A 24,491-nucleotide genomic window follows, 5' to 3' on the forward strand; every position below is an offset into this window, starting at 1 on the left:
ATACATATAATACATACAGACACACATATATATATTCTCTCCCTGTAGGAAATAAGTAAAACTGACAAAGAATTCTAAAGGTCAAAAAGATGACAAAATTCAATTACCTGAATGTATATATAGAAAGAATTCAGAGCATGCTCTGAATGACAGGTTTTAGGAAAAGAAAGATTCTCAGGCAAAAAACCAAGCCAAGGCAATGAGATTACATAGCTATAGAGTTCTGAAAAAAAAAAATGGTGTGTTTTTTACCTTTCCCCAGACTTGACAATATAAACAAACATAATATGTAGCCAACAGCCCCATCTGGTTTCTGAGACTGTATATACAACTTCCAAAAACATCCATACTTCCTTTCTTTGTAGTATCCCTCAAAAATAAAATAAATCAGCAGTTTCTGTAGAGAGTTCCTGAGAGAATAAACAGGCATCATCTCAAAATGGACTTCTTTTGAAACTAAAGTGAAATAATAAATTTTTCTGAAAAATATTTAATTCCATGTAACACAGTAGGAAAATCTGCAATAAGTCATTGCAGGCAATAGTGACAATTCTGAAAAGGGGGCTTAAATTGTCTTTGAAAATAGGGGAGGAAGGCCTTCACATGACCACTGAAATCCACAAAACTACTACTCACATTACGAGAGCCTTCAGTTCTACAAACCCGTTAGCTCTTAGTACAATATGTATGTAAGTTTTCTTGAATTAGAAGATAAAGCTAGTTCCCATAAGTACTGCAGTAGATGAATTTGACAGAAAATGAGGAGTGGTGTCTGGGGAATTGGGTCAAACCAATTCTTAAGCCCATCTAACATGCTTGTGCAGATGCATTTACTTGATGTCAAAAAATGTAATAAAGCTAAGTCAGGCAAAGGAAGCCACAATTCATATTGAGTGGTTTTTCTGCTGTAACACTTTATTAAATATTTTTCATTGCATTTATGCATTAATCATTTTCCAATATCCATCAAGGCAGAAAGATATAGCAAAGAAAATTGTAGTTTAAAAAAAAAAGAGACTGTTGGGTTTTGGTTTTAGTTCACAGACTGATCCTTAACAAGTACAAGACTGTGTATCTCAAAGGCAATGAAATGTAATTCACTGTCATATAAACTGGTAATTTAGTCTGGGATGAGGAGCTCCACCTTTCAGCACACTGATAATGAGTCATTGAATGCAGCCTGCATCCTCCTACAAAGCCAGTGCAGTGTTTCCTTAGGTACTTCCGCAGTAGTTAGGCTGCATTTTCCAAAAATTCTTATGAACTCTTGTAACACTGATCAGGAGCTAAATTTATTCTCCTGACATTCAGCTCTGTTGCGAAGGTTCTTGCCTTTTGGTAGAAGAAGAGAGACATTTCCCTATCCACGAGGAAGTTATGGTAGATCACAGCAAGCCTGGTGTAAATCTTCAGTTGAGCTTTTTTATTGCCCAGGTCCATGGCAGCAGCGAGTGCCAAGTGGTAATAGCCAGCTGCATCAAAGGGGTCCTGAAATAAGAGGCTCAAAGATAGTACAGCCAGTGCAAGAGGACTGCAGAGCTCAGCTTTGTAAGTATCTAACAAAAATAATATGGATTTTGAGGTTTTGAGGTTTTCCCACTTGAAAAACACAAAATCAGAAAATGGCAAAATCTGATTCTATTAAATATTACTCATTATAAAAATTTGCTACACAAGTTATTAAAATTTCTTACCTTAAGGTCATAGAATATAATATCTCCTAAGATTGAGTACACCTTGACATAATAGAGTGTTTCCTCCTCAAACTCCAGAGGAGAGGAACAGAGGGACAAGGCCTTTAAATAGAAGTGTTCAGCCAGTTCACAGTGACCCAAATGGTGATGGATGGCTGCCAGGCGATGGTAAGCTATTCTTTCATTTAGCTGATTTCCTAAGGTGATAACAGAGGAGTCAGGATATAAACAAAGAGACAGACTACTCAAATCTATGCTACTTTTAAAAAATTCTTTATTGAATTAGCTGAACTTTTATTGAAAAAAAACCACATTTGCTTAAGAGATGCATGGTCAAAACCTGCCCTTCAAGAAAAAAACCTATGGAATTTCTGAATTTCCTCCTTTAAGATTAACAGTGTCTGGGATTTTAAGAAATAACTACATTCATCTCTCCTGTATATACTATAATATGTGTGTGTATATATATATATATACACACACACACAATGTGCATACTTAGAAAGAAAATGAATTATTATGAAAGAAAGTTAATGGGAATAAAGACTCCATTGACCATTCCAATATATATTTTACAACAAAAAGATTATTTTCAGACTGATAAAAATGACTTCTTAATCAGTTGAACAACTACCAAATTTGAAGAACGGTCATTTTGAAACAAGACCTATAATTTTTGATTTTTCCATCTTATGTTGGTTCACAATCAGAGCCTGGGGCAAATCTGAAAGTACTCTCAAAAGCCTCTTAGGACTATTTTCTTCATGAGTATTGTATCTTAGCTCTTAGAAGCACACTCAGTTTGGACCTAAAATTCCAGGTTTGATTCTGCGCTCTACCACAGGTTTTCCATTTGATCCTAAGTTAGAAGAGTAAAAAATAAATTGCTCATTTTTGAATAGAAGAAAAAAATAGTAATTATAGTAGTGTTATGAAATCCTGGCAAGAAATTACTGAATGCAAGGGAAGAAAAATTTAAATTTAGAGTTCTGTTATATTTTTAGAGGTATCACTCATACTCAGCTACAATGGAAATTGTTCTTACCTAATTTTACACTGAGGACAAGAGCTACTCTTGCATATTCCAGACTTTCCTCATAAGCCTTCAGATTCGTCAGCAATTCCACCAATTTATTGCATAACCTGAGTTCAGTGGTTTTGTTGCCAGTCTGAACAGCAAGTGGAAGAGCCCTGTCCTGAAACACACAACAGCAGCTTAGGAATGGCTGAACCCCAAGATGTGCACTGACAGCTCTCATTTATATTAAATCAAGTAATTTTTGGTTTCATGTTGCTCTTTGCTTAGAACAGCTCTTGCAACCAGAAGTGCATTTGAAACAGGTGATATCTGCTAACAGCATGGTAAGTACTCACTGGAACAGTTTGCTGAGAGGTTCAGCTTTTGGTTCAGCATTTATAGAATACCTGCTATGGTGGGAGGTACATAACTATCAATGCAGCAGAAAAACTGCACAAACCCTGTAGAAAGTCACTGCTTTCTCGTTTTCCCAAGTACCATTGAAAAATATGTCTCCAGCAGCTTCAAACAATTCCATTCCTAAATTTGGATCTCCTGTGCAAAGAGCAGCATCCTGAGCAACCTGAAAAGTAAAAAAGGAATGGGGAAGGAAAGAAAGAAATTAAATCTTGTTTACTCCATGGTTACAAAAAATCATAAGTATTAGCAATTTTAAAAATATATTTTTATTTTCTCTCCTATTATAGTGATGAGAAAGGCTATATTTGATGTGAACATGCCCCTTTTTTGTACCCTGTCTTTGAATTAGCCAATGGCAGGTGCAAAAGAAGAAACAAAAACCTGGTTACATTTTCTGGCAATAGTATCCTGCTATCTTTGTCAGCACATGACATTCTAAAAACAGCAGTGTATTTGATAGCTGCCACATAGTAAATTTGAATTAGATCAAACATATCATAGAAATAAATTCAAAATTCAAGTAAGATATTGCTAACTGCAGATTTGAAAGCCTGTGAACTGATTTCTGTAAATAAATGCAGGTCCACTACTCTGTTCTCATAGATAAACACATGTCTTGTTAGCAAAAAGGATATAATGACAGACAGCGTGCAAAGCAAGAATACCAGGATCCTCAGTTATTGACAGAGAAAATAACAATGAAAAATGTGCCTTTTACATAGGGCAAGGTTAAGGATCCTGCTGTGGCTTTGTCTTTAGTTCTCAAATTGCAGTCAGTTAATACAAATCCTTCTTTCTACTTGAGCACAGAGGTGTGCAGCACACATGCCTCTGCTCTCACACGTGAAAAGACAACAGCAGCTCCAGCTGGCCCTGTGTCATACTAGGCATGGCCACTGCAGGAAAAACTCTGATGCTGTGGAAATGCTTCCTAAAGAAGCTGCTCTGTTTTCCTGGGAATCTGGCCCACAAGCCAGCATGCTGAGGTGATTGTTCTCTGTTACCCACCAGCAGGTAGCATGCCTGTGTCATATAATTGCTGTGGTGCTGTAGAGCTGGTAAATGATGTTGAAGGAACCCACAGAATTAACAGGACCTAAGAAATGTCACTGCCCAAAATCCTTCCAGAATCAAGCAACAGATTAAAATGGATTAGCAGAGGAAAATGCTGAGACTTTCCCTTCCCCTGCTGAGCCTTACATGAATGGTGGCATTAAATGATCAGAACATCCATTGGCCAAATGTATGGAACTTTTATATCTGATTACTTACTCTTACCATGCCACCTGCACAACACTGATACCATGTGCATGCCTGTTGACAATGTACCTGAATATACAGATCCACAAGCTCATTCTGCCTCAGAACATAATAGATCTTTCCTGCCCGGAGCCAAGCATATGCTTCCTTCTCTTTTTTCTGGAGATCTATAAATATTCCAAGGCTTCTTTTGGTATATTCCAGAGCTGACCTGTAGGCCCTGAAACAGGTAAAAGTGCTAATCACAAAAGGGTTCTTCAGAATTGCAAATAGTTTTCTTCATAGCAAGCAATGTTGCTGTAAGACATTCTGTTTCCCCTATTTAGGGCAAAATTATAATTTCTCAGCTATATTACACTAGTAACTAAAGAACTCTTTTTCCTCTTCTGTTCCATCTACATTTCCTGTTAAATTTTTATTATATTGTTATATATTATGTAATTATGTTATATATAATGGTATATTATATACATTATTATATTATGTTATTCATACATTTTCCCTGTTATATAATTTCAAGATGGTTTATATGTGTCCTTGCTCTACCTCAAACTTATGAGAAGTAGAAAAGCTTTAACTCTTCTATTATTGATAGATTTTGACTAAAAATGTCAAAGAAATCACATCTATATGTTTTTAATCATCTATACATCTGACTTAAGTGCAATTGAGACTAATCAGCAATTGTTGAAAAAAACCAAGAAACTGGGAGGAGAGTGGTAGGGCAGAGGAGAATGGGACATGTCATGATCAGTTCTAGAAGCACTTAAATTACCAGATTTATTGATGTTGTGGTGCTTTATACCAGACATAGAAACCCCAGAAATCTTAAATCTTTCTCCATCTTGTGCTAGACTCCCATCACCTTGACCCAATGCATTTTCTTCTGAGCACAAGAGACAAACGTATTAAAATGGAACATGAGCTGCACAGCTGTGGTGTTGGAAGAGCTGAGTTTCGTTGTTACTCAGGGCAGCTAACACAAGGAATACTGGGATAGTGGGGTCTAACACAATATTGAGTTTGTGCTATTATCTGGTGGCATGCTAACATGTTACACAGTCAACATCTGGGAGCCAGAGAGCTCCATTGACTAGAAGCACACAAAGCAGCAGCTTCTCCAGCTAGAAGTGGAGAAGACTCCAGTGAAGTCCTGCAAATTCCAGGCAGCTTTAAATCTTAACCAACTCCTTTATCTTCAGTCTCTCCAAAGGATGGTCACCAACTATATCATTAAAAAGCCCTAACAAAGTAAAATAAATTGTGTGATCTACTAAGCACTTTGGATGCTCAGACTAAAGGCACTTAAAGTTGAAATAGGTATCTGTTCTCTTTCCATGACTGAGAATTCTTTTGCATTCTTACTCAGGCAAGCTTGAAAATATCTGAATCAAAAGTAACTCCTTGAAATACAGCAAGAAAAAAAAAAAATCAGACAAAGCAGCCTTAAAAAACACTCTAAATATTCTTAGAGAAAGCTAAGTTTCCTCAGCACTTGCTACTATAATTTAACTTGTGCAGTTTGTTATTTCAATAGATCAGAGAAAAAAATTGGTATTTGGAAAATAAGAGCAGTACAGAAATTGCAGAAGAGCAAAACTGTGCAGGTTTCCACTTTGGCTTTGTACTTATGTAAGTTTTGAAAAAAGCCCTTCCTCAAAGAGAAACATTTACATAGAGGCAATTTAATGCCTGACCTGTTTGGAATATGTCTTTTGGTGCCTTAAAAAAAAAAGTCTTGCAAAAATCCTTGAAAACAAATCACCTGATATAGCAATCATCAAGAGCTGCATAACATATAATAGGTTTAAAATGTATTTACATAGATTTTAAAAATAAATTGGTTTTTGGAGTAGTACTAATCCCTTCAGAACATCTTGTCTCCCTTGAGAGATTACAGTTACTTAAAAAGAAACAAGAAAATTCTCCATTAGCACTGGACTTTTCAATTCTGATAAAGTGTATTACTAAAGCAGAGAGAGGAAAAAAAAATCAGTCACATTCAGCTTTTGCAGAAAAATTAAGATCCTTTGCAGGATGAAAAAGTTAAAATCAGAATGAAAGAAAAGTCATTCAGCATGTCTTACCTTTCTGTTCCTAAAGACAAATAGAGCTGACTAATAGTTTCCAAAATTTGTCCCTCCAGAACTTTGTTGGACATCTTTCTGGCTAAAGATAGTTGATATTCATTGTAGATGACACACTGAGTCTCATTGGGAGCAACTGTACTGTAGAAATGACACAGCAGTTTAATTGCTTGCAGCTGACCTAGGAGAATAGATTGGAAATACAAACATGAATCTCTGTTTTAAAATGAAAGTTAATTAATTTTAAAATTATTCATTTTCACTGTTTCACAAATTACTGCACAGATGATGAAAGATATAGAAATCTAATGATTTCTAGAATCACCCCACTGCCATTTAATTCACCCCCAAAGTTCACAAATGCTAGAGGTTACTTCAACCTTCATTTCCAAAAGAAAATAGTAATACAGTCACCTTACCTGCATTAGCTGACTCAATTATGGCAGGAAAAATAACAAAATAATATATGAACCTTCTAAATACAGATGTAACGTATATGTATAACATTCCCAAACAGAGTACATCTTGTGACTTGTAAGAGACATACTTACTCTCCAGATGACTTGTCTCCATTGCAACTAAAAAAGCCCATTCATAGTAAAACCTTCCTTTCTCTCTGTCAGTTCCACCAACATAATAACGTCCCAGCTGAAGGAGCACTTGGATAAAATCTTGACCACAGTCCATAATTGGAAGCTTGGAGAACAGCTTAACTGCCCTGATAAAATAATGTTCTGCCAGCTTGCTGGCTGCTGCATGCAGGCAGAGGGCCCCAAAATTGGCCAGGGCTATGGCTTGGTTATGGGTCACCTCAGTCTCTTCTGAGAGACGCAGCGCTTTGTAGTAGCTCTCAGCAGCTTCTTTTGTGTTGTTTGTCCTCTTCAAAGCAATGGCAAGCATGTTGTAAGCAATGCCAAGCTGCTGAGGACTGCTCCATGCAGAGCCTACAACAGCATTTAAAATGGCCAAAGCCACATCATACTGCTTGTAAAGAATGTATAGCCAAGCAAGTGAAACCAAATAGTTGATAGTTTCCTCTGGCTTAGCAGAAGCAGAGTCCAGTGCTTTCATTATGTAAGCAATGGCTTTTCCATACTGTTTGTGGTGGCTATACAGCTTTGCTAAGCTGAGATAGATAGTGCTGCACAATCCTTCCTCCTCATTAGTAAAGACAGAAGAAAGTGCTTGTATGAGGTAAGGTGCAATTTGGGATGGGAATATTTGTCTGAGTTTTCTCAGGCCATATAGTTTGGGAGCATTTTTGATGACTAAATCAATCCTTTTCAGGGAATCCATTAAGGTACTGGAGCTCTGGGGAGAGGTAACCTTTATGCAACTTAATACAATGTGTGGCAAACACTTGTCATGGTAGGACTCTGCCAGTTTGAAGTAACAGTTGTTGGATAAACTGTTTTGTAAACCCAGGTCATTGAGCAACAGCTGAAACCTTTCCAAGAATGGCAGTGCCTCTTGGTGTTGTTTGCGTGCACTGTAATGTTTTGCCAGCAGAAAGCATGCCCTTGCCTCTGCATGTTTATTCTGGCTCAAAATTGTCCTCTTCAGAGCATACTTCAGTATATCTGATTCCAGGTCAGCACTACAAATGTAGTTGGGAATTCCCATGAGAAGAGATGCAGCCTTGTCAAAAATATGAGTACACTTTTCTTTGTTCTTCTGTGTCAAGTAGATGACTGTTAGATTTGTATAAAGAGCAATCACAAAGTACAAATCACTAAACTCTCCAGCTACTGCTCTCAGTGCTTCCTCAAAATACACACGAGCTTGGGAAAACTTCAGCTTTTTGACACTGAGCCTGCCTAAGAGAAAGCATAGCCTTGCTAGTGCCCAGGACAGACCTGCTTTCTTTGCTGCTTCCCTTGCTAATCGTAAAAAATTAACCAGTTCTTCTTCTTCTGAAAATCCATAAAACATGCTATTTGTAAATGAATAAGAGAAATTATACAGGCTTTTGAAGCTGCTCTCATACTCTTTCCTATTTAAGAAGAGTAACAATGGCTCAAAGGTGTCAGATGCTTGAGAATCTTCTTGACATATGTGGAAGCAAGGCCCTTCAGGTAGAGGAATTATTTCAGTCTTTGAAGAGCCAGCAGATTCCTTCCCTTCAGCAGCTGGCTCTTCAGCTTGAGTGGCCTCCAAATTCTTGAAGTTCTTCAGCAATTCTTCTATCTTGCCATTCTTGCTAGTGGATCCTGGGCTAGAAGGTGAGCGTGCAATTTCTGAAATTTAAAAATAAATTACAGATCACAACTTCTTGTATGCATGCACACAAAGGCCTTTGATAGACCAACTAAAACATTTGTCAGTGCAGATGCTGTTACAAAAACATTATGTAAACATACCATGATTTCTTAACAGAATGTCTAGGAGAAAAGCCAAAGGTGTAAAAAGATAGCAAGGAGGCTGGAGAAGTGTGGGAGACTGGAGGAGTGGGAATAAACACAATGTGCCACATGTTAGCAGGTTAGTGATCAGTACACTTGTCTAGCCAGGCCCTGGGGCTGATCCAACACTAATCCAACTCAGCATTAATTCAAACTGCCTTTTGTCTGTGTATACTCAAAAATACAGTCAGTGTATATTCTCTGTTCTTTCCATGTGTGTGTGAGCAAGAGACCTGCCCAAGAAATACAATTCAGACTAGCTGGTAAGCAGAAGGAAATCTAGGAAGATCCAAGGTCTGAAGTGGAGACTGGATAAGGGGCCCAGGGGTCAGGGCATAGTTGGACCTTAAGGTGTGGGGGAAATGGGAAACCATTCATGTAGAGTAAGGTTGTGTCCTGACAGCATGCTCAGGGGGCAGGTCAGCCAAGGCAGGGAGTAGACTGTGCTATTTGAGCTGGTCAAGTCTCACTCTGCTTGGGGGTGCCTGCAAAGGTTCTGTTCTCCTGCCCGGTCCTGGCCAGCCAGGCCTGTGTCTTGTGTAATAGGATTTCTTCTATTTATCAAATATCAGCCCTGATTCTCTGCTGGCACAGATTATCTTTCACAAAATTACCAATTTGTGGCAACTGATGTGGCCATCGATCTAAGTTGTCCGAGTGACAACATCATTGAATACCTTCAAATATAATAAAGGCAGATATGCCATCAATTCTTAGTCCTCCCACTGTTTTCCAGGCAGTTAATAGGGCAGGGATTAGGGATGGAGTACACAGTCATAGTCAGTTCTTAAATTTACAGCTGCAGATCCAACAGGAGCTTGTTGAAGTCACAGATTTAGAGCTCAATTCCCTTAGAATCTCATTTCTGAAACTGCAGCAGAATCACAAATATAAAAATTGTTGTTTAGGAAAATGTTTTACAATATGAGTAATGATAGTGACAGCTTAGCAACAAAATGCCAAAGGGAAATAATTCTGCATTCTCAACAAAATATCTCCTTTGGGAAATCTATTCTGGGACGAAGTTTTCTAACAACAAAAAAAAAAACTGCTGGAATTCAAACTCAGCAGTTTCCAGGTGCCCCAAAGGCAGTATTTTGCCTTGATAAACAATATGGAGGGGCTGAGATGATGAATGTGTGTCACATCAGGGAAAGTCAGTCATAGAATTTACAGCTGGATAGCAAGCCCCAAGAAAGACATTTGCTATCAGTGAAAACCCACAATGTGTTACAGAAAACCTAGTCAGAAGGGGCTAAAGCAAAATCTCAAAGCAAACAATGAGACAAGGAAATTAACATATGAAGAGACATTAGAAGGAGAATAGCTGGCAAAGACACCAAAAATATCAGAAGTCTCATTAATTTTATGTAAAAATTGTATGTGTATGAACTATTACCACATTCATGAGCTTTCTGAAATTCAGGTTCTTCTAATTCATCTGTAAGAAAGAAAAAAAAATCATCTTAGCTATAGTATCTTGGTCATTTTTCAGTTTCAAATCTCCTAAAATAAGGCTATATTTAGTTGATAATTCTTTAAGTCAGAATAATTTGGTATATCCTGGAAATTTAGGAAAAAAACAAATATTCTAAATCTGACCCAAAGCTAACAGGGGCTTACCTTCCTGCTGACACAATTCACTGCTTGTGCATGGCTATCATCAAGTTGTTACCTCTGCTCAGTAAGGTGGGGAGCACATCACAGTCAGAATAAAAGCCAACCTATCCTGCAGGAGGGAGGCATTTCTGCTACATTAAAATACAAGTGGGGAGCAAAGATATGACCATTCTCCACAACCTGCTCGTAAAATGAGGTAGCAAGGAGCCCTTAATATTTTTAGTGTCACTCCCAGGGTAATGGGGAGAGAGGTGGGAAGGGAAGTTATTTAGGGTGTTTTTGTAGATAAGTGTCAGACTTTTGTAGCCATTCCAATACCAGGTGGGTGAAAAAAAATCACTCTTTTTTAAAAAAAAAAAATTAGGTTAATTTTGTAGACATTATAACTATAGATCTAGCTTTACATTTAAACATAGCACAGCTGTAGAGCATTTAAGAATTACTATTTTGAGTAGCAGATATTTCTCAAGGCATTTAAGTAGTCATGCTGCATTTCAGGAATATTATCACTGTCTTTTTCACACTTGATGCAATAGAAGTGGTACTGTGGGTATGAAGGATATTTACAAAATCAGAGGCTCACAGACCTATTTAAGCTCTATTTAAGCTGGTGGAAATCTACTTTACTAGCCTTTGAGAATGACCTCTCACTGACTGTTTACTTCTGGAAGTTCTTTTTATAAATGCTTTTCTGACTTTGGTGGATGAAAGCCACAGATGTTTACAGTAGTTGTAACTTAATACTCTAAATATTTAATCAGGGAAGTGCACATAAGTAAATACTTCTCAGTAAATTGATGTTGTTGGAAGAATTGAAAATCCATTTAGTCAGATCACAAAACAAAATATCAAGTGAATATTGAATATTATTGCTCTGGATGAGTTATGAGAATCAATTGAGCTGTTTAAGAGAAAAGTGGTAAAGATGGTACTATGAGCTTGGGAAGATGCAAAAGGAGGTGGTACTTACAAAGATTAGGGAGGAGATGTAGTGAAAAATGTGCAACAGCAACATAGCAGTATGTCCATTAAGCCCATGCCATGCTTTAGTACCTTAGAGGTTTGAGCTTTTGTTTCCAGGCTTTTCATTAGGGCACAGGAGGGGAGACGTGCAGGCATTTTGCACATTGCCAGGGCAGGTCTGGCACACCCTAGTTATTGTTCACACTCACACACACACCCTGCTGATTTGCAGAATTAAACTAACGTGCCTGACTCCAACCTACACTGCAGCTCCTTTCAACCTGGAGCCTACAGTTCTGTCTCTCAGAATGGCATTAATGGAGATAAAACTTCCTTAGGTATTGGGCAAGCAAATGCATCACCAGCAGCCTGTGGTGGAATGGAAAACCACTGCCTCTCCTCAGTTCAGCAAGACTGTTACTGATGCCTCAGGTTTTAGCTTTTATATTTTTCAAATTCTGTACTGCTTTAGTGTGTGGGTCTGGGCTTCATGTTAGGGGATAGTAAGCTCTCTTCAGAGAGTAGTGAGACAAAACAATCCTTCTCTAGCTGGGGGCCAAGGACAACCCATCCAGATCTCAGGCCCAAGAGCATAAACAGTGGTGGACTGAAGAGAGAAAAACAAGAAGGATGGGACTTCATGGGCTGGAGCTTTAATTGGACAATTAACTCCAATATGCTAATGGACACACTTATAAAAGTGTGAGAACCTGTGACTGGTCACCCATTTTGTGACTATTTTGAGTTCACCTGGGGTGTAACCTTAGCTGGGCTCTTGTGCTGCCCAAGGTGGATCTGCTGAGGCCTCCTAATAGACATGTACTTTATTTTTTAGCTCCATTTAGTCTCTGTTCTAGGTTGGCCTTCTCAAGGCATCATTACATCACCCTGCCTTACAGTAAGTCTGTGAAGGTGAAACCCCAGTTACCCCAATTTTCTATACACAGCACAGAGAAATAACAGCTGTATCAGAGATTATGTTACTATCACTATGATTTTGCCACTTTTCTATACCTTTGAAAATTAAATCAAGCATGAAGAGGTGTGTGTTTGCATAAGCTGTCAATAATTATTAGGCTGTGCTACCTTTCCCAAGACCAAAAAGCCAGCAGTGTTTGGGTGAATATACTGCTTTATACAATGCAGCCATGTGAAGTTATAATTTGTAATTCAGTCATGTAAAAGCTTGGAGATCTGTGCAGCACAGTAAGAGAGTTTTTAAAAGCCTGTTGTTTAAATTCACTCAGGAAAAAAGAAAAAAACCCAAAAGATTTACAAATCCTCTGCTGGGAAAAGCCTTGAAACAGCTGAAGAATAGCAAAGATGATATAAAGAATTTTTACATGCTATATCAAAGATCCAATTGATTACCAAGATATTTCAAAATAGATGTAAATGCTGGAATGTCATTGAAAAAATAATTTTATAACAGGGGTATAGGAACTACACATGTATCTTGTGCAGTAAAAAGGAGTAAAACTCATACTTACCTATTCTGTACACAGAGCAAACATCTGTGATGGAGGTTTGCTTCAACAAATGTACTACTTCTTCCAAATTTTTTTCTTTTGAAAAAAAAGATAGCTCTTCTGCTTCAAGAAAATCCAGATCTTGTGGTCTAGCAAAGAAAGGAGTAACTTTGAAGGTGCCTGAAAGCAGATTTGACTTAAGGAGCTCACTGCACCAGTCACATGTAAACTTAGAGAAACTAATACAATCTCTACATTATTGGTTGTGCTGTGTTCAAAATTAATTTCAGTCAATGTATAAAAGATGCATATAAACTGATAGTAACCATGCTAACAACTAACAGTTCCTGCCATAGCAGAGTAAGCTTTGTGTCAGTGTCATTGGATAGCATTTTATGAGAGTATTTATTAGAAGCATGAGTCTTGAGGGACTTCATGGTATTGATTTTCTAATATAGGCTTTAAGTTATATATGAAATGAACCTGCAAGCAGCATTTAAGAACTCCTTGTTTCAGTATGCAAACAGTTCAGGCATATTAATAAGAGCTGCCTATTTACATGGTGCCAATGCATGATGAAATACACCCTTTTTAGAGGTTTCAGTCTGCATTATTAGCAACTGTTTACAAAGGTCCCATTAGAAACAAGTTAAGGCATATAACTGAGGGTACTACAAAAAAAAAAAAAAAAAACCCAAAAAAACCCTGCTTGTATTTGTGAGCCAAAGAATAGAAACTGAACCAATATAAGTCCAACCTCTTTTTCCAGGAAGAAACTCAGATACAGACTGATAGTATTTTGCAGTATTTAAGCAGACTTGATATTCCAATTCCTTTGCAGTTTTGACTGATATATGCTATGATAATTCACATTAAAACAACAACAAAAAAATCCCAAAAGCAAACCCCCAAAAAAACCCAAAAACACAAAGCCCAAAACACACACACACCAAAAAACCCCAAAAAAACAACAAAAAACCCAAAACCAGACCCTGAATTTAATGTTCAGCATTTCAAAACTGAGACTAGGTTATTTTTGTTTATGAGAGATAAATATGTATTACTCACTTATTTTTAGATAAGTCCAGTTTAACGTGACCTGTCTTTATAAAACCTATTTGGCCAGTAAACACATGTCTTCCAAGAAACCACTCCATGCATTCAATGAAGTAGCCAAGGATCTCAATTTTGTCCCCTTCCTGGAAACTCAGCTCTTCTGACACAATACTTTCATAATTCATCACAGCTAGACAGGATCCCATTGCTGTGTAATAAGGAGATAAATAATATTTGCAGATAAAGTCATTTAACAATAGAAATACACTTCATAGAATAGCAACTCAGCAGAATATATTTAACAAAAAACATTCCTGGAACCTGTGAGTTGAATATCTGCTGTGACAAGATTTAAAGCATCCAAACCTCATTGGTTTGATAAATAGATCTGTAAATAGCATAAAAATCCTCATTTCCCATTAGAAAGCAAAGCCTAAAATATTCTCACAATTCTAACATAATTCATAATGGAGCAAAAAGAAATGCTTTAAGTCCTTACTTTCCCTATTATAAAGGGCTCTGAACTTGGGCCAGAGTAAAGCACTTGAACCAATTTTGAACCAATTAAAATAATCCCTATGGGATAAATGTGGGTATTTACCAGTCAGTACAGTATTGAAACTGAAATCATGGAAGAAAATAAGTCATATTTGCTCTCTAACCTCAAACCATCTGTATAAGTTTTATTTCTCTGGCAGTATGAGAAAAAGCAGCACACATATCAAAGATTCACAATTACACTGGTGCATTTTCTGAAGCATCCTCAACTCAGTCACTCTGTACTACCTTGTGTAGTATTTGGGAGGAAAAGGGGGAAAGACAAGACTTTAGAGTTTGACTCTTTAGAGTTTAATCTTAGACAAATTTATAGTCTCACTAATTTTACTGCAAACTAATTTTGAAAGCTGTGTCCCCACTCTAATACAATGGACAAAAAGTCCATTTAACTTTTTAGTCTGTTCTAGCAAAAGCATAGAGTAAATTTGGTGTTATTCTAATGTTGATGTTTGAATGAAGTTTCTTACCAACTTTTTTGATTGATTTAGATTCATTTTTATATGAAAAATCTATGGGGTTAGAATACCCTTTAAGAAACCACCTGAAAGCAGAAAAAGAAATTGAAGTTAGTGTGTATAGAACACTTCACTTAATCTTGTGACAGTCATATGTAAGATACATATGAAAACTGATATGTCCCTCCCACAACTAGCTTTCAATTTCAGCACTGCCCATACACTTCAGACACATTTAGGGTTTCATTAATATTAGTAGTAAAAGTACTGCTACTATTAGTGGTAAAAGTCCTGCTACTTCAGGAAAACAAACCAAACTGAGAAAGTCTTGCTATTTTTCCCTGCCCCAGGTAGAGGCATCCCTGAGCAGACATGCAGATGTATATGGAATAAGTGGGTAGAGTCAGGTACCTACTGATGGAAAGGCTCCAATGGCTCCAGGGAAGCATTAGACCACATGGGCATGTCACTATCCACAGATCCACCTGTCACATCTGCAGTAAAAGCCCCAGTCTCAAAAGAAGTTGTTTCATTGTCTGTAACCATCATCTTTCTTATTGTATTATCAGGATATAAAACAAAAAAAGATCCTGAAATAAAAGCAGTTGAGCAGATGTCATTTTATGTAACGTTTGAGTGTCATATAAGCCCTAAAACTGGCTTCAAGATCATCAGTAATATTCATTTAGAAATTGAAAATCTGATCTTTGTCAAGAATTTTCTTGCTGATTGTCAGATATTCATACATTTCTGTCTAGTGTGTCTTTCCATAGGGAAAAAAAAAGTAGAGATTGTGTCTTAATAAGCACAGAGCCCTCTGCTGCAATTCTGCATATTCCTATTGCAGAAACAAATCACCACCTGTCCTGGCATCCTGTGTCTGGCAGTACCAGCAGGTGATGCTGTTTAGGAGAAGCACTGGTAACTGTTTATAATCCTTCTCCTGCACATCCTCCAGAGCCTACAATAATATTAAGCAAGTTGGAATGTACATCACTCCCTAATCCTTTTGTATCCATTTATGCACCAGCTGCACATGAATTTCTTCAATCCCTTCATGATCTCACTGAACCTAATCTGTGATTGCTCCTTTCTTTTCTCTTTACAATGTGCATTTGGAGTGAGTAAATTTAAACTTCAACTCCATAAAGTATTTGAATAGGTCTTAATGTCTGATTTGGGGATTTTAAATAAAGATGCTTCCCTGAACCTAGCCTTAGCATGTACAGTCTTTCTTACCTTCCTGTATGAGCAGACTTCTGTACATCAAATTTAATGATTTTTCATTTATACAGACTTCAATGCCTGTATCTTCCTCCTCTTGGGAATATAGCCAGAAAGACTGGTCTAGGAACAAATTCTCCATGCAATGATCTATAAAACCTAGGAAAAAGAAAACCCAATTTGTTTTATCTGCCATTTTAGAGTACTACACAAAAATACAAACTTTCAGAGAGTTAGAGACTACTCCATTATTACTTAATGCACAATGTATAAATCACAAAGTTGTGTTCAACAAATTCCCAAAAATTGTGTGCAATTGAATACAAATTAATATACTGAACTATTGTATGGTGAAACAACTTTACCCAGTGACTGGTAGGTTAGAAACTTCCATATTTCTTCAAAAGTTTTAAATGTCACCACTATTAAATCTTGATCACTGTGAATAGACAGGAGTCTGGCAGAAAGCTCCTAAAAATCAAAACAAGTACTTTAATGACAATTATATCAGATTTAAGCACAATTTCTCACTAGATAACACTTCGGCTAACATACTATTCATTAAGAAGGATTAAAAAAATAAGAATCCAGAATTCTATCTGTATGAGATATCTGTTCTTTAACATACAGGGAGCCAAATTTTAATCCGACTCCTGCTTAGCAATTGTACTGACAGTTTGTGAGGTTAATTTACAGAGGAAACAAAGACCACACTGAGTAGGACTGAAGGTTTGTCTAGTTCAGAAATGTCTATGTCTACTTATATGCATAACCATATATTCAAATGTTTCTATATAGGCAAGTATATAGTAGTTCTTTCCAAGAATATCCTCCACACAGAGTGGTTTACAGCACGGGAACTGCCTTTGCCAGACGTATGGGCATTAATATTCAATAGTGGAAAGGAGTTATTTTGGAGCTTTTTTTAACATGAAATTTCTCACTTGATCCGTGTAAATTTTTAGGTTCTACAACTTCCTGATGTAGATTACCCTCAGAGCTCTGTACCCACACAAAAATGCAGCTCCTTTGATGCAACTTTGAACCTGCTTCCTGGTATAGTCAGCCTTTATCCAAAAGAGATATTGAATAATTATTTCCAAGTTTCCTCGTTTTTTGTTAAAACAAATATACTAAATTATAATTTTTCTTTTTTAAAAGATGCAGTAAGATATTTTTATCCTACTTCATACTGGTTCAGATTGCTAGAATAACATTAAATTAGACTTTTGACAAAGATAAGCAATGATCATTGTAAGTGGTGATGATGGATTTTAAGTTATTCCAGAAATGCTGAAAGGAACAACTACATAAACCTTCAAATAAGTGAAAGAAAGACACATTTTGCTGGATTCTGGACAGAGGGGGGTATTATAGACTCTGGTTGCACTCCAGTTTGTAGCTTAAAAACAGGGCTCCCCAAAGATGCTGGCCATTGCCTTTCAGGGAAATACAGAGAACTGTGTAATTTATGAGACAAGTGTCTGCATCACTATCTCAGAGAATAAATCAAACTTAAAGCTAACACATATGATGCTACTGTACCCTTACTCCCATCATGTTAAAATTGAAATACAGCTCAAAAAAATTGAAGGACTGATCAAGAAATTGATTCTAACTCAAGGCAGCAGGGAAGAAATTGTCCCTCAAACCTTTTCTATAATCTGAGTAAAATGGAGCTGATTCACTGATTTTATGACTGTTACAGCACAATTTTAAAAATCTCTGAATTAATTCTGTTTAACATCCATATTTTCATTTCACACAATCTGAACACATTGAAATATAAAAGTCCAACCTAGACTTCATCAGGCATGTCTCATCACTGCTTTGATCTTCTACATGCACCTTTCTACACCAGATTACATATTAATGAGAGCCTGAAATCTATTAATAAATTGCCAACACATGCCAAAGTATGTCAGCCTCAGGGGCTTCGTGCACTGCTGAATATCAAAACATTCTAACGAAACTTAACATTATCAATCTTGTTTCCTTCAAAGCCTTTTCCAGTCTGTTTCTAATCTAGTCCATTTGTTTGCTCTTTTCCTTTGCCTCCCAATCCCATCTCCCTTCCTCCCTCTCCCTCTAAACACAATCCAGAGCAGAGAAGCAGAAGTACAGACTGCTTGCACAGCTGCAAAGTCAGCAGCCTGGTGGTAGGGTGGTCACAACACTTGAAAAGAAAATGGTATAGAAACATGTGTCTGTATTAGTCAAAAACCACAACTAATTAAGATTTCAGTAGTTTGGTTTGCTAGTGAAGGAGGCCGAAACCCTTGGCACAGACCAAAAAAAAAGACACACCAGACACACCAGAGGTTAAATGGTATCTTTTTTTTTTTCAAGAGGAAGGAGGAGACTAACTTTTTTTGAAAGTAAACCTCATTGGTTGTAGAGGACAGGTTTCCCATGCACAAAAAAAAATAAGGAGTAATAAAATTTGGCCAACAGTTGTATGCTATTTAAAGTCATGGCCATTTAGCCCTAGGAAGTCCAATGCTTAGGCTATTCTCTTTCAGACTTCCTCTTTGGCTTAGCAGTGAGCTTCCCAGGAAATTAGCATGCAAAATAACTCCAGGTGTCTGGAAGCTAAAGTGATGAGTCAATACAAGGGCAAATTAAAATAAATCAAAGCTCCATTGTTTCCCTTGATGTAAATGAAAGCAGAAATTTTTTAAAATAAACTCATTCAATTACTTATTAAGGTGGGTTTATTTCTTTTATATAAATTTGATGTTCCAGTCTTTTTCAATAATTCAATATTTCTAAAGCCCCTAAATGTTTCTGGTACACAGGAGACTGGTCACTCAAATTCAAGCACCCAGCATGTAGCTGGAAATAGGACCCAAATACCTGGAAGATGATTTCAGTGGCACAGGGGGTATTATCTGAATAAATCAAACAATTTCCAAGCAATTGACTTACACTGAAGACAGTCATCACCTCCTTGCTGTCATTTTCCAGAAGTCGGAGGTGCCCTCTGAGCTGTCTTTGGAGCCTGGGATCAGGACATCCACTCTTTCTTTTGACCATTGTTAACTTCAAGGAGATATCTGGAGGAGGATATCCATTTTCAGTACTACAAGCTTTGTGAATCAGCTTTGGAGAACCAAAAAAAGCCTCAAAATCTTAGAATACACATTAAGATATATTTTTTCAGCTTCAGAGACAGGCACACAGTACACTGATCTATTGCATGTTTCTTTTACATTTTTGTTTACATTTCTGTAGACATAGGAGCCTAGCATGAAACAATTTTAAGAGACAACTGATATTTATGGATGGAGAAGGAAAAAAAAAAAGATAAAAGCAAGAAGATTGGTAATTTGTCAATTTAGACAGGTCTGGGCATTGCAAACATGCTCAGATTTCCAAATATTCCATGCATATCAGAAATCAAAGCAAACAGATACTGCCATCACAAAAAAAAAAAAACAAAACAACTTGAAAAACAAATAGTTCTGCATGTTACAATCCATCATGCTAATCTTAAATTCATAGCTATCAGATATGTCACCCCCTCTGCTTCAGAAGCCTTTTATAAATCAAATACTGTAAAAGCTGTTTCCCAGCTAAGCTGGTTGAACAGTACCAACCAGGTTAAATGGTACAACCAAAAGCTCACTTAGATAATTTTCCCAGCACATCTGAAAGCAGCTAGATACCTATTCCCAAGCTCTTGGCATCTGTTTATGAGAAGCTTTTACTACAGCTCCAGCCAGCTTCTCTCACATAAAGAGGATCTTTGATAAAGCTGCTTTTATTTCACATTAATTTGTTAATTTAGCTCAATAACAGTAAATCAAATTTTCAGACACCCAGATGGGCACATATAAGCCAATAATACCCAGTCAGGAAGAATTCCAATTGCAAAGTATGTAAATAGGTCACACTTCCAGCAATATGGAACTGTTATGCATACTAAAATATTCCACCTCCTCTGAGTTTCACATTTTAATCAGTAAAATACATGGCTTTCATATTTTAGTCTAATATGCTGTATCTTGCTCTGTTTTCAGAGGGCTTCCTATGCACGTCTCCAGGAGTTTTACCATCACTTGCATAAATTACTCATTACTTTAAGGTCAAGAAGGGTGTCTCAGAAATATAAACCTGTGTTACTGAATTACAAGGCCTCTCCCTTTAAGCTGTGGTCATATAGTCAATTTTTAGTAGAAAGAACACACAATAGAGTCTCTGAGTGCTGTTCAGATCACTGCTAAAGTAGAATTACTGACCTTTTCATTTTACCTGAAAACATAAAAAATACTGGCACAAGAGAAGACTGACTTAAAAATGTATACATTCATTTTACCTAATCAAATTGGTTCGGAAGTAGAATATATATAATAGTAGACATGCAACCTAATTTTCTATAAAAGTTAATGAAATAATTATTACATTTAATTAAAATAACAAATACAGATAATTCTGTCAAAAAACCCCTATAATAATGCCTTATAGAGATGAAATATTGTCTAAAACCCCATTATAATCTCCAATCTGCTTCTGTGAGCCCCGACTCGAGTTACAAAGAACCCAAATCCTGTACAAAGCAAGACAAGCAGGTACATAAAGCACAAATAATTTGAGTAGAAACAACCATATGCCTGGGGAAGACTGCCTGGCACTGATGTGATTTGTCAGGTCAAGCCAGAGAGCAGGGAACAGCTCAGTGCTGGTTTTGATGGCACAAGAAGGGAAACGTGCCAAGACCCTCAATTCACAGTGCCTGCCATCAGCCCTCCAGAGGTGAAGCCTACTGAACCCACTTACTGAAGGACTGCACTCAATTGACACTTCCCTGAAAATACAGCATTTAAACAATAAAAGTAGATACTTGGAAAGGCCATAAACTTTAAAAGATAAGACATTTGAAGGATTGAAAGACATTTGTAAAATAAGCTATGAACTTTTTATTTGCTTATTTTTTTTTTTTTTGTAACCAGTACAATATAGTACATAAATTATTTCTGTTTTTTTATATCAGTTGCTTCCTCTTTTTGTAAGATAGTCTCAACAAATCTTTATATATAAGTTGGTCACTTCACAGCTGCCATGAAATACATTGTAAAACTTATAGGAGTGGTGACTGCAAATGTTGACATAGTTGAGTTGTCTCAAAAATAAAAAGTAAACTGTGAGAAAATCATTCTAATATAAAGATAGGATGGGAGAAAAATGCCTTACCAGTTGGAAAATTCTCTGCCTGACTGGGAAGGGTCCTTGAACTGACATTCATGCATTTTTCACTTGGAGAACACTCTATTATGATAAATAAAAGGAATGGTTATGTGCCTTTTCTAAGTCATATAAAATACCCTGAAAAAAACCCCAGCAAAATACCCCATGCTTTCAAAGCATTTGATGTATCAAATAACTTCTAAGACAGATTAACTATTTTCTCCCCTTCCTGCTATATAATTCCCAAACCCTACAAAAAGTCTGCAGAATATTTCTTTCCTCCTCCCTAGAGGGAGAAATTAAATCTTAATTGCATCATCTTGATGTGAAATTTCAAGATGGGGCATTGGTGGTAAGAAAGATTCTCAGGAAACAGAATTCTCATTTGGGAGAGAGCAAGGGTCAGACCTAATTTTCTCTTCCTTTGCACCTATATTAAAATGGCTCCCACTGATGCTTCAGTGGTATAAATTGCTGTGTCTTGTACCAATTAGTACATGGAGAAAAATAACTGTTCATCTGTTATATGCATACGTAACACTTATGAAAGGGTACTGTAAAATCAAGTGATTTGAAGTTTCAGGAAAATATCACAAATAAGGTATGTTTTGTATTAATAGCAATCTGCTTTTTTTCTTTTAACCTGTATTTCTTCCTCTCCTTTGGAGAATGATATATTTTTGTGCTAATAAAACAACCATTTCATTCTCTCAAGGCTTCCTGGGCAAGGGAGTGAAGACAAGGCTTCATATTTCTAAGAAGAAAAGAGAAATAGATCTTTCATTTTTTTCTAGAAAATTTCTGAGGCAATTTTCATGTATCCCAAGATATTATCCTATGAAGCTCTGCTTTTAAAATTAATCCTGTAATATAACAGGGCATGGTAATTTCCAAATCTTTTGCATCTTCCCTCAAGTGCATCTATGAATTTTAAATTAACAAAGTCATGCAAATAAATAAGGATACATAGAAAGAGTTTTCCCACCTCACAAAGAAAGGAAGCACTAAAAACATTGTCTTTAAGGCCTATTATTAGCAGATACTCAAACTAGAAATTGAAATCCCCAAACACTTTAGTTTTGTAGGGTCTTGGTTGGGTACTTGACAGAAACTTTGGGGTTGGGGTTTTATTTATTAAAAGTCCATTTTCTTAATATGGACTATATGATGTTTGTTGTTAACTAGAAATTTGATAATAAGCTCAACACTGTGCAGGCTGACTGTGTTTAGGAAATGTTCTAAATTTAAGTCCCCCAGAGCTTCTGGAACCAGGCTTACCTGTAGTTCTGCTTTTTCTGGTTTTAGTCACAATTACAAACAGAAGGTGTCAAAACTTTGACAACATGTTATTATTTTTATAATCATTTAATAGTTCACAAAAACAATAAATTAGCATTTGTTTTTGATATGTGAACTATTTTTAGATATTAAAAACTAACTTTCCTTGAAAGGTAGTTATCAAGACATTAACATCCTTTTCTGTGACTTTTAGGAAAAGGCAAAGGCTATCAGCAAGCATTTGAATTACTCATCAGTTTATTTTCAAATAATAGTTTGCTGTTAAATTGGAGTGAAAGGGTAAGAGTTACTATAAATACAGTTTGAATATGCTTGAACTTTTTAAAGTGCTATAATTAGCTTCAAAAATGTAATATTAACTCCTACTTGGTAGAATGTCTTGCATACTTCTTGGAAAGCTAAAGAGCAACTTTCTACTGCCCTGGAATGCTTGTACCTGGTCTTTAATGTCAGAAATGTTGCAGTTGTGAACAGAAAGATATTGTGCAAGTCACAGGACATATACTCTAAAATGAAATAGGCTTTTTGTCCATGATTTTTGGAAGTATTTTCACATTAAGAACACTCTTGAGCCTACTGTAAACTAAGAGCCTGGTCATTGCCACCTTCCTATGTCCCTCCACTCCTCCACTCAAAAGGTCCTTCTGACTGGTATGATTTTACCCCACAAAGTAGATTTTCTTTTGCACAAAGGCAGTACTACACCTCTGATGAAAAAGGAACTAAAAAAAATATTAAAATAGAAACTTGGCTTCTGAATCTTACAGATATAACAAAAAGAACATATATTTCAGTACCCTGGCTCTTGGGTTCTGATAATTCTCATCTCCTCTTATCTTACTAAAAGATAATCCATTTGCCTGCCCCAAGTGAATTTCAATGTAGATTGTTCAATAGTCCAATTTATGCAGCATTTCTATAGAGGAAACATAGCTGCTTTTTGTATTCCAAAAGAAGCCCATCTGGGTTCTGTGATTCTGTGAAAAACACATGAGAGTTCTCAGCTTCTACACCATTTAAAAAACACAGTAATTCAAGCACAAGGAGAAGTCAGGAGCAGAGGCACCAGGATGCATTTTTTGAGGTCTTACCCATTTGTTCTTGCAGCGTGTCCATCCCAGCTCCATCCCTGAGGGTGCTGATGGCAGCGTTGCTCTCCACATGTTTGCAGTCACACCTGCACATTTCCTGCTCTGTTTCTTCCCTCTCCAAGTTCCTGTCTTGCTCTCCCTCCAGAGCAGGGACAATGGTGCTAGTGCTGAGCATAGATGTGCCACCTGCCAAACTCTCCATAATTTGAAGTTCCTCACAGTGACAAAATTAACATTATCAATAACCTGAAAGGGAAAAAAATATCAACTGTATTTTTTATAAAAGCATCAGAAAAGACGAACACATTCAAGAGCTGTGCCTCTCCTGCAGGAGTTATTTTTAATTGTAATATGGATTAAAGAATTTTGCAACAGGCTTTTTTCAGAGGAACTGTTGCGTAACACCCAAATTTATCCCAGAAAAAGCTCCTGCAATGAGGTGGCATCACTGCTTTAGGAACAAAGCAACAGACCTGCCTAACAGCAACAATCCAAGGCCTGAAGTGAAATGTATTTGTGCCCACTGCTAATTATTTGTTCTTGGCCAGCTATAAAGCAGAGCCTCCCAGGGATAACATCATTCACATCAACTGAGGAATTGCAGGGAAAAAACATCATTTTCTAAAGGTGACAAGAATGGAACAAGTACTGCATGCTGAATTCAACCAACAAAGAGGGTTTATATAAA

The 24,491-nt window shown here is 36.8% G+C and overlaps 1 protein-coding gene across 2 annotated transcripts; it reads right to left on the bottom strand.

Moving 5' to 3' along the window:
• Positions 1–913: 913 nt before the first annotated feature.
• Positions 914–24,241, bottom strand: SH3TC1 (SH3 domain and tetratricopeptide repeats 1). Of its 2 annotated transcripts, none has more exons than XM_071447349.1 (16): positions 23,804–24,241; positions 19,155–19,282; positions 16,592–16,697; positions 16,242–16,385; positions 15,418–15,592; positions 15,015–15,088; positions 14,002–14,197; positions 12,955–13,082; positions 10,281–10,322; positions 7,031–8,716; positions 6,480–6,660; positions 4,462–4,612; positions 3,173–3,295; positions 2,740–2,890; positions 1,695–1,891; positions 914–1,488 (listed from the first exon to the last, which is right to left on the bottom strand). In XM_071447349.1, the coding sequence occupies exons 1-16, from the start codon at positions 24,003–24,005 to the stop codon at positions 1,258–1,260; spliced, it is 3,915 nt and encodes a 1,304-aa protein (XP_071303450.1). In that variant the 5' UTR covers positions 24,006–24,241; the 3' UTR covers positions 914–1,257. The 2 variants fall into 2 exon arrangements, with proteins under 2 accessions (XP_071303450.1, XP_071303451.1); XM_071447350.1 differs by lacking the exon at positions 23,804–24,241 and adding an exon at positions 21,420–21,493.
• Between the last annotated feature and the right edge of the window lie 250 nt (positions 24,242–24,491).

Source organism: Agelaius tricolor, unplaced genomic scaffold (genome assembly GCF_023055355.1).
Source record: "Agelaius tricolor isolate 1412-34295 unplaced genomic scaffold, bAgeTri1.0.p SCAF_24, whole genome shotgun sequence".
In the NCBI taxonomy this organism is placed as follows: Eukaryota; Metazoa; Chordata; class Aves; order Passeriformes; family Icteridae; genus Agelaius; species Agelaius tricolor.

Bases quoted from the DNA above. Each gene is read 5' to 3' on its own strand.
- SH3TC1 (XM_071447349.1), bottom strand. From the start codon at position 24,005: ATGGAGAGTTTGGCAGGTGGCACATCTATGCTCAGCACTAGCACCATT. The intron at 15,089-15,417 runs GTAGGTACCTGA...TTCTGCTTTCAG, and splicing joins CCATTGGAGCCTTTCCATCA to GTGGTTTCTTAAAGGGTATT. The intron at 14,198-15,014 runs GTAAGAAACTTC...CTTATTACACAG, and splicing joins TAAATCAATCAAAAAAGTTG to CAATGGGATCCTGTCTAGCT.